Genomic DNA, 10,363 nt, shown 5'->3' with positions numbered 1-10,363 from the left:
TTATCAAGAACAACTATCAACTTCAACTCAACTGTACCTGAATTTATACCAAAATTTTTATATTGCGTTTTAAATTTACTACTAAAACATCTAACAGATTTTTACTTACAAAAATTTTAAAAGTACTTGTTAAAGTTATTAGTAAAAGATTTTTAAATTATTTAATATATATATATAGTATAGTTATTATAAAAAGCATATAAGTTTTTATTGTGGTGTAATGCTTTATGCTCTAATCTCACACTTGGAGGGTACTTTGTCTTTTGATCATTGTGGTGTTTGTGTTGTGTATTCTTTTCTTCTTCTTTAATTTTTTTCAGCTCTTCTTATCTCTTATCTTATGCACTTCCATAATCCAAAGTAGTATCTGTCTTTCTAGCTAACAATTGAAAACATTCCAAAACCAACCTCTCATCAGGTATGTGCCTATGCTAACAATATTCTATATTCCTCATACTTTTTTTTTCGGCTTTGGAACTGTTTTCATTTTCTATTCTAAATTATGCTTATCAACTGTTTGTTGATTTGCTTAGCTTACTTTCTGATATGATAATCATTCTTCATTTTATATAATATGTACTGTTCCAGTCTAAATTCAATGAACTTATTTCAGTAAGTGTATGATGGATATAGTTGGTAGTAAAGAAATGGATTTGCAGCTTTAATTTTTGTCAAACACTAAACAAAGCAATGATTTTTTTTCTGGAAGAACTTGGTGAACTGTAATAGTACTGATTAATGGTTTCACTTACTCATTGAAACTTCAACAACCTGGGATAAGATTTGAGATTAAAATCAATGGTTATTGGAGTTAGATTGGAGATGGTTTGAAGAGGGGAAAGTAGGAGGAGGTGAGCATTTACAAGCTTTGATAGTTGGTGAAACAGGACCTACAGTTCAAGAACCCTCTCACATCAAGGTCCCCCACAGCCATTAATTGAAGCTCAAAAACAACTGAAGCACAAGGTAAACAGAAACTAGACCCCCCATCATGACTCATCAAATATTATTGGATCAATTTACTGAAATTATTCTTGTGATAGAAAAGAATTTCAAATATGTTTGGGGCAATATGCAGAAGAGAGGGTTGTTAGTGGATTAGCAACTTATAATTATAACTGTTTTTTTATATATATTTTTTTTGTTGATATTTGATAATGAACAATTAATATATCTGATGAGGTACCATTTTTATGCTTGTTTGGAAGCAGATGGATTTGGAGTTTATCTCTGAAGTTCTATATATCTAGGATGTACATACAGTAGCAACTTGGCATCTAAGATTCACATGAATGGAATTTATGGAAAGAAAAAAGCTAAGGACAAAAGCAAATTAAATTATCCCATACCTTTAGAACTTTTCAAACTCTGTGTGTTGGAATTTATGCAAAGAGTGATGAAAATATGAGGTGGAGATGCTCCAATATGATACTATGATACAATAATGGATAAGGTAGATATGTATAATTATGAAAGCTGGTTGGCTATAGTTACTCCTAGAATTCTAACTTCTACTAACTCACTTCACATATGGCGGCTAGTTACTATGTATTTTAATTATTTAGATTTTTTCTACATTTGTGGCTTTCATATCTATGAGACTTCTAGATAGTATCTCTTATTATAAGGTAAAACCAATTATTGTCTTTGATTGTTTTAGGAAAATGGGCATCACTAATTCATCAGAGACATAGTACTTATTATTATTGGAGGATCAGTTCATAATCTGAGTCTTTGGATTGACAAAAATCTTTTCAATAATGCAGTAGACAATAATTCATTCAATCTTTAGTGTTACATATGTGAGATTGCTAGAGTTAATACCCAGAATATCATCAGCTCATCAAGGATTAGTAGCTCACCTACACATAAAATGTGAGCACCTAATCTATCTTAAATTTTGGGATTGACAAATTTTCAAGATTTGGTGCAGAATATGTAGAAAGGATTCAAAACTCAAAAGATATACCCTGAAGAAAGGTGGATTTGAATGTAATTAAAACTAGGATAACTGTTTGATTAAGTTTGCAGTTTCATGAATGGAAAAACAGTGATCTAATGATTAGTGATATAGTTATCTTGGTTATTGAGTTGTTTTTGCTGAATTGTACGATTTTGAAACTGAGAAAGCATTGATTTGGAATGTGAAAATATCATTCTGTAATTGCCATGATGCAAGGAGGATTTATTTTGTACTTGTCCCAATAATGCTCTCTATGGCTACTGATCAAGGTTGATTTTAGCATAAAAGAAATATTTTATGTACTCATATTTGTCTTGTAGAGCCATTGCATGGGATTAACACAACATTATACGGAAACTATTTGAATATAAGAAATTAGGAATAGTGATGGAAGTTATCATTTTTTGTGCTCAAGAGGAGGTGGAGTTACATGATAATAATCACATGAGCTAATACTTAGATTAGTATTTATTTATTTTAAATCCCCCGCTAGACAATTATATGTAGCTTAACTGATACACTGATTATAATTTATAATCATGAATTTGTTTTTATGGCTTCTATAGGCTGAAGATTGGTAGAGGTCAAAGATGCTATGCTAGAATATTGGGTTTGGTTTGTTACTTTGTTTTTAACAACTCTCTGAATGGTTAGAATAAGTGTTTGTACTTGATGACTATGACTATGAATATGTTTGCATATTAATAACAGGCTGTTATATTGTTGATTTTATTTGGAAGACATGATATGATTGATGGATATGAGTAATAGTTTCCACTTTTTGACTATGATATTTTAATTTCTTTATGTCCGTTAGATTAGCTTATACTTACTATTAGAAAACAGTAGTAAGCTTATAATTAGTCTTTGTCTAATTCTTATTGTTAATTAGACTTCATATCTTTAGCTTGGCCACTTGTCCTTTTGTTTTTTTTTTTAAATATGTTATCTTGGAAATTTAATAAATGAGATATTTCATTATTTTTGGGTTTGCAGCACATTTTTTTTTTCATATCATGGTAAGATCATGCTTTTGTCTCTTGTAACTTTTGTCAATTTTACATGTTTGGAGTAACAGTCTCAAGAGGATGCAATTACAATATATGCACGATTGAACGTATTAGATTATATGTCATATAAGATAGGAAAGCTTTTAAATATATGGGTACACTGGTATTTCATAAATTTTGACAGTTAATTTTAATTATATATATTATATATTTTTTATAATTAAGATCAACGATTAAAAATTACTAAAACACCAGTATATCGGTACATTTTAAAATTTTCTTATAACATAAATTTATATAGAGACCTATACTAACTGTAGTCTATAGGCTATGACGAAGCATACTCATGAAATTAATGTGATTTAGATGTCAATATTAGGCATACACTAAAAATTATTGGTTATTAATCAATCATTGTATATAAAAAAATTATTTGATATTTTATAAAAAAAACATTATGCTATATGCTATTACAAATAAATTAGGTTATTCATTTATTATAAATTTAATTATTTTACTAAGATAGATTTTACTTATTTTGATGATTGATTATTTAATTAAAAAGTAAATTTATATATAAATATATATTAACTAGTACATGGAGTAGTTTTGTTTAGATATTCAACACGATCTCTTTAAGTTTGTTTCCTCTTTTATTTTTTCTTTTTAAGAATTTCCTATACATAAATTTTTTTCTGTAGTTTTAATATAGTTGATGTTGAACCTCAAACCTCTAGGTGAATTATAGTTTACTTTCCACCGACTAAGAAGATTGACAGCAATAAATAATAAATTGATCAATATTTTTTCTTTAAAAAAAAAAAAGAACAAAGGGAAGCATGCTACATGTTGGAAATCTCAAGTAATATATAATAGTAAAAGACTAGAAGGGTGCTTATCCAATCCAATCCAAGAAAAGGTGTAAATTGAAAGGGTGGAAAAGAGTAGCAGTGCATGTTCAATTATTCAGCATAATCCAAATGGGAATGGCACCCAAATAGGAAAATGCTATTTAGCTATAATAGTCCTACACACAAGCTTCCCTTTTCTTTTTTTCTTTTCTTTCCTATCTTTCCCACATTCTCAACACCATATATCACTTAATTGTCTTCATATATATGTGTGTGTGTGTCAACATTTCACATGGCAATATGACACGTCAGAAACTTCTGTTTATCTTTATAAATGCAACATTCTATGAAAAGAAGTATGAATATTTGCATGCAATAAGTTTGGTATGTTAATAATGAATAGTGAAAAATGAAAATGATAGTAATAAACTTGCACATATTATTACTATTGGTCTAGTCAGTGATTTTTCAGGTAGTAATGTCTGAGAGAACATGAGCAATGGTGAAAAGGAAACAAGTTGAAACACTGTTATTTTCACTCACTATGTTATACGTTAGTTGAATTCCTATGATCTTGACAACTGAAAAGTAATGAAAGGTAATAATATATATGGTCCCCCCCAACCACCTTAACATTTTTTTTCTCATTAATTGGAGGAAGCTAGTGTCATATCATTCTACTATTGTGATTTGCAAAATCGTTATGTGTTGAAAATTCAGTACTGCAGAATCACAAGTATAAAACTGTAGTAGCCTCTCATCTCATTGAAGATGCTCAGCAACACTGATGAGAATGAAGGACATATATTCGAGTTAAATCTCAATTTAGCTCCTGAAATTTAGTCCGATACTCAAAATGATCCTCAAAATTTCGTTGGCCCCAATTAGAACCCCCAAATTTGTAATTGTGGCTCCAACTTGCCCTTGCGATCATCTCCGTCACCGAAATGCTGATCTAGCGCAATTGTATGATATGGTGGACACTACTTAAACCACGGTGCATTGGTTTCGCGCGTAAATCCTTTGGAAATCACGTAGTGTAAGGATTTTCTTGATGTTTGGCAACTTATGATAGTCGTAGTGGAAAGAAAGAGAGTTTTAACTCACAAAAAACTGAAACGACGTGGTTTTCAAAGGGTTTGGGCGCGAAACTAATGTGCCATCGTTTAAGTAGTGTTCACCGTGTCGTCATGCAATTGCATCAAATCAGCATTCTAGTGACGGAGATGATCGCAGGGGCAAGTTGGAACCATAATTGCAAATTTGGGGGTTCTAATTGGGGCCAACGAAATTTTGAGGTTCATTCTGAGCATCGGGCTAAATTTCAGGGGTCAAATTGAGATTTAACTCCATATATTCAATGTCATTACATGCTTCATCAATTTGGTATATATTCACAATGAATATGTATACATAACACAACTTATGTCTGAAATTCATCTTATTTTGGGAAAAATGAATATGTATAAGTATAAAGGTAATTTTATTTGAAAAGGAAAATTATTGTCATATGACAAAAAAGAATGTAAAATTCATTAACCATATTCAAAGATATATAAGATGACAGGAAGTCTTTAAAAGAAATCTTGAATCCATACTAGAAAGAATATACAACTGAATTTGTGAAGAAAAAGAAGGGGAAAAGAACATTTACCAGTAAACAAGAAGATAAAAATTTGGTCGGCAAGGTATGTAACGATTAAAATAAATAATAAAAAAAAAATTGCAGGTGTCACTCATCAAGTTTGTTTGTATTCATAAAAGGTCAAATGAAAAAAAAGGCACTCACACCAGCTACCACAAATGGCTCAGCAACCATATAGATGTATCCATCAACATCATTAAGGATATTTATTCACAAGGTTTGTGTCTATAACCACATTCATTTGGAGCAACATCATCATTGCAGAAGAAGAAACTTGACTATATTACTACAAACTACAAAGAAACTTGTTTTTGCTTCAATTGTGCAAGAAACAATCACCATATCCACAAACACTTTAATTTATGCAGATCCATGTAACATGTCAAAACTCATGCTTAACTATAAATGTAACCAGAATTGACAAAAGGGTCGGTATAAAAGCTGCCAACTGGCCCAAGCATGAAGCCAAAATGTCAAATTTAAAACTAGGAGTACAAGTATGAAGTATATACAAAAAGCTATATATGGATGCATGTAGTGTATACGTATGGTAAACCAGATTCAAAGTGTAAAATCAAAATTCCTGCAGTTAATTATCTTGGCGTAGAGCGAGATGATCGGCTATTCGGGCTTGTGCGATATCCTCTAAACAGGGCCTCCAGACGCTGAATGCATGTAGGAGTCTGAACCTGTGTATCATGCCCGAGGAAAAATGAATCACATTCTGATGCATATAATAATTAAGATAACTTACAGCATGAGGAGGAAAAAAATGGAGGTGGAAACTGGTCATGAAAATTGAAAATTCTTTCAGATGAATGAGATATACCTTCCAACGCTTCTTTTGATCATGATGGTAGTTGATGTCTTCTAATCTCCCAATTATTTGGCTAAATGTTGGTCTTCTGTAAGGTTTTTCATCCCAACATTCCTCTATTAACCTATGGAACAATAAAATTTTCAGGAAACATGAAACTTCTTTTAGAATCTTACTTATGAGGTATTATGAAACTCAGCATTGAAATCTGCAGCCAATAACATGTATTTAGCGTTACTCACTGCCTAAGTCCATAAGCATAAAGCTGGGGTGAAGCTTTAAATGGCGGACGTTCATTTTCAACATATGCTTTAGGAACTTCATTTTCTGACTTTGCATAAAATGGTGGATAACCTTCAATCATCTAAAGTAACAAAAAACCAATGCGTATTCAGTCAACAATTTGTTAAGCATCTCCACAAATGACGACTCAATGGTGTGAGCACTTCATATATTCTATTTCGGAATTGCACTTCTTTAGTGCTTGACATGAATGGTCCACCTGAGCATGGGGAAGAAGAAACCAAAAAAGAAAAATAGAGGAAATTTACCTCCTGTAGTATTAGAGCAAATGAAAACACATCTACTTTAGTGTCATATTCCTCATTCTTGTAAACCTCTGGAGCAACATAGCGCCCTGTTACACAGTTGAATCACTTCAATAATATGAACTACAAAAATCAGACCAAACACTAACAGAACCAAAATGAAGTGTAACAGCAATTTCCAGTTTTGAAGGGTATGCAACAATAACATTGCAGAGTGCATATGACAACCCTCATGATAAACTATGAATATTACAAGAGACCCCACAAATGAAGAAAGCATACATGACGTATCCTGGCTTGTCACTGGTTTGTCTTCTTTGACTGATTTTGCAAATTTCAGCAACTTGCTGACTCCAAAGTCAGCAACTTTCAGATGCCCAGAATCATCCCGAAGAATATTTCTGTTACCTTACTCATGTACAATGGAGGAACTTTAAACAGTTGCAATCATTCAAGAATTAATAAGATAATTCGTGGTAGTTCATGCCCATGTTGAAAGAATAATAAGATCAGCTGATGGATGGCAGGAAACTTACGGAGGTTCAAGATCTCGGTGTATAATGGCTTCTGGTTTATGTTCATGCAAATAATTCATTCCCCTGCAAATATTTCATTTATTACAAGCATCAAATTGCAATTTTTTTACTCGAGAGATTTTCTTTTTCCCCTTTTATCTGACATTCAATTGTTCAAAACACAAAAATAGCAAACCAATACAAAGAATAAATAGTTAACTACACAAGAGAAGATGCTGTTGACTGACCTAGCTATATCAAGTGCAAATTTTACAGCTGTTCCTGGTTTTAATGCACCTTTCCGCTTCAAGTAAGTGCGAAGATCTCCCTGGGAAGATAATAATCCATTCCAAATTGTTAGGGAATGCAATTGAGAGATGGAAAGCTTAGTTAATCACTTACGTATTCACAGCTACTATTTCACATCTATATGCATTCCCTTATTTCCAAAACTTTGCAAAGATGAAGTGGAATCACAAATATAAAGAAACAAAACTTCTGTAAAAAGCCTAATACAGGGAGGGGCAGATATCAAGAAATGAGTACATATAAAGTGGCATTTGCCATTGATACATAACTTCCTTTACGCAAACTATTTATGGCTTCTAGATGAACCATATATTGATGTGCTCAAGGAAATGATTGCTGGAAATACATGAGCTCCTATCTAATGATGGATTTCCAGAAGCAATATTGGAAATATCCTCAACAAACATATGAGCTCATATTTAATTATTTGAACAATATTCTCCTAACTATGATTTAGTATGGGGAACCAACCCATAGGATTTATTCAAAGCTTTTGTGATAGCCAGTGAAGGATAAAGGCTAACCTGTGGCAAATATTCTGTGACAATTATCATCGGGGTGCTTTGTGTTACAGCACCTAAAAACTGAACTACATTTGGATGCCGAACTTTCTGAAGTAACGCAAGCTCATCGTGAAATGCCTTCCTGGGAGACAGTCAAGAGCATTAACAACTATGAAAATACATAACTTGATAATTCAATTGACATGAATAAATAAAAGATTGATTAGACCAACCCACACTTTATCATCATCAGTGAACACTTCCTCCTCAAGAGTTTTGACAGCAACCTTAATTCCACGCCACAATGCAATACGGAAAGTTCCCTAAAATGATAACATAGTCAAGATAAAATGTAAAATGGAAAAAACAATAAGAGTGATATTGAAGCTATAAATAGTTCCATTACCTTGGTTATCCCAACACTATTTGTAAAATCGAGTTCTTTAGGATCAATCTCATATTCGGGGACTTCACGAGCATTTTGGACATGCATAGGAGCAACCTATCAAAAGTGAGTAGTAGAAAGATATATGAGTTTCTGTAATAGCTCCAATGGGAACTATATATACTTATATAGGAACTGAATCAAAAAACATACCGGGGGTTTTGCACCATGTTTCTCCAAAAGCTTTACAACATCATGATTTTTATAGTACATTGCATCAGCTAAAGGCTGAGAAACAAACCAGAAAGTTAGCATTAGATCACACACCACTTTGCACATAAAAATTCAGCAGAAAATAGCCCAGTTTGCAACACTAAATATTAAATCCAACAGAGCATATATAAAACTATTTTGTTTGCCAGTTAACACTTAACATTAACATTAACATCATGATCTAAAGATCACTTTATATATAAAAAATAAATAAAAACTACTATCTGTACCCCAAAAATCAGCCGCCAAATGCTACTATGAATTTGTGTATAAATAATACAAATGTTGTTAATGTATATTTTGTATTCCAACAAGTATTCTATACAAGAGTGACTAGTTTATGGTGTACACTTAGCATAGCTAAAAAGAAAAATGATTACAATGTAAACTAGAAAGTTTCAGATTTTATAAACTCAGCTGAACTGCTGAAGTACAACCTTTTTTTAATCAACAATTCACAATATTTACTGAAAACAGAAACATTTCCTTGATGGACAAAATGCATTTATTTTTTTTATAAAAAAAAAGAAACTATTTTTTCATGCACATTCCAGAAAATGAACTAAATACTACTACAAGACAAATACTCTTAATGAGTACAGGAACAACATGCATGATAGGGTGAAATTACCGTGCTGCCCCAGCGGTCCCTGGGGTCAACCTCAGCGCCATTTTGTAGCAACAAGTCAACGACGTCGGTGCGGCGCTGGCAGGCGGCGACGTGGAGGGCGGTGCGGCCGTCAATGTCCCTGAAGTTGACGTCACTGCCGAAATCTAACAGCTCCTTAATCCCTTCCAAGTCACCTTCGTTGGCCAGGTACATCAGCCGCACGGATTCGTCAACTGCCTCGGAGCAGAAGTCATCGCCGCCGCCTCCGGAGGAGCGGTCCGGCGCCATGGAGGACTGTCTGCCGAGTGAGAAACGGCGCTGAAGCTTTTTGGTTTCCATGGAATTGAGAATGTAGATAGAGAGCGCGGGAGCTGGAGGTGATTGAAGTGAGAGTTGGGAATTGAAATGAGAATTTTGGAGCGAGAAAGATTCGAGCTTTATTCTCGGCGGTGGTGGTTGTTTGTTGGAGAAGAAAGGAGAGAGAATAGAGAAAGAATCTCTTTTAGTTTTTTTGTTGTTTGTGTGTTGCGTAATGCGTAGTTTTTCAGTTTCAGACTCATTTTTTTCTCTCTTTAAATAATTATAATTGTTAGAGATAGAATAACTTTAATTAGGGCTGCACATAGAATAGAAGGGATAATTAATATTGTGTATCATCTTCATTGAATTCGAATTTTACGGATATTATTTGATCTGTGTATTTTATATAAATAACATAGTTTAAAAAAAATAAATTTTAATATAATATAAATTTTAGTGTGTTGTTTTATAAATTTTAAGATAATTTTTTAAATAAATTAAGTAAAAAAAAATATTTAATTACATATTTTAAATACCAAGATACATATGCATTTTTTTCATAATTCTATATAAATTAATATTATAGGAGCAGATTAGGAAAAAAATGTAAATCACTATTGACAGCTGTGGTTTA

General features: G+C 32.5%; 1 protein-coding gene and 1 long non-coding RNA gene across 5 annotated transcripts; one reads left to right on the top strand and one right to left on the bottom strand.

The window, feature by feature from the left end:
- The first annotated feature begins 228 nt into the window (after window positions 1-228).
- On the top strand, window positions 229-2,704 carry LOC107496572 (uncharacterized). 4 transcript variants are annotated; one of them, XR_002365318.2, is made up of 4 exons: window positions 229-418; window positions 782-966; window positions 1,212-1,453; window positions 2,530-2,704. It is a non-coding gene; the product is annotated as an uncharacterized LOC107496572 (long non-coding RNA). The 4 variants fall into 4 exon arrangements; XR_002365319.2 differs by lacking the exon at window positions 2,530-2,704 and adding an exon at window positions 1,661-2,523; XR_001593630.3 differs by lacking the exon at window positions 2,530-2,704 and having other exon boundaries at window positions 1,212-1,652.
- Window positions 2,705-5,812: 3,108 nt separating this feature from the next.
- Window positions 5,813-9,963, bottom strand: LOC107496454 (integrin-linked protein kinase 1). The gene is made up of 12 exons (XM_016117707.3): window positions 9,451-9,963; window positions 8,760-8,834; window positions 8,568-8,663; window positions 8,399-8,484; window positions 8,183-8,303; window positions 7,598-7,677; window positions 7,371-7,433; window positions 7,117-7,235; window positions 6,838-6,923; window positions 6,529-6,650; window positions 6,299-6,410; window positions 5,813-6,158 (listed from the first exon to the last, which is right to left on the bottom strand). The coding sequence occupies exons 1-12, from the start codon at window positions 9,766-9,768 to the stop codon at window positions 6,063-6,065; spliced, it is 1,374 nt and encodes a 457-aa protein (XP_015973193.1). The 5' UTR covers window positions 9,769-9,963; the 3' UTR covers window positions 5,813-6,062.
- Between the last annotated feature and the right edge of the window lie 400 nt (window positions 9,964-10,363).

The sequence above is a fragment of the Arachis duranensis genome, chromosome 7 (genome assembly GCF_000817695.3).
Source record: "Arachis duranensis cultivar V14167 chromosome 7, aradu.V14167.gnm2.J7QH, whole genome shotgun sequence".
Classification (NCBI taxonomy): Eukaryota; Viridiplantae; Streptophyta; class Magnoliopsida; order Fabales; family Fabaceae; genus Arachis; species Arachis duranensis.
The sequence above is the reverse complement of the archived record's forward strand: the minus strand, read 5'-3'. Positions and strand labels throughout refer to the sequence as shown.

Excerpts from the sequence above, each read along its gene's own strand:
- LOC107496454 (XM_016117707.3), bottom strand. The coding sequence starts at position 9,768 with ATGGAAACCAAAAAGCTTCAGCGCCGTTTCTCACTCGGCAGACAGTCC. Across the intron at positions 8,304-8,398 it reads TTCACTGATGATGATAAAGT|GAAGGCATTTCACGATGAGC; the intron begins GTGGGTTGGTCT and ends ACTGTCTCCCAG. Across the intron at positions 6,924-7,116 it reads GACAAGCCAGGATACGTCAT|GGCGCTATGTTGCTCCAGAG; the intron begins GTATGCTTTCTT and ends ACTGTGTAACAG.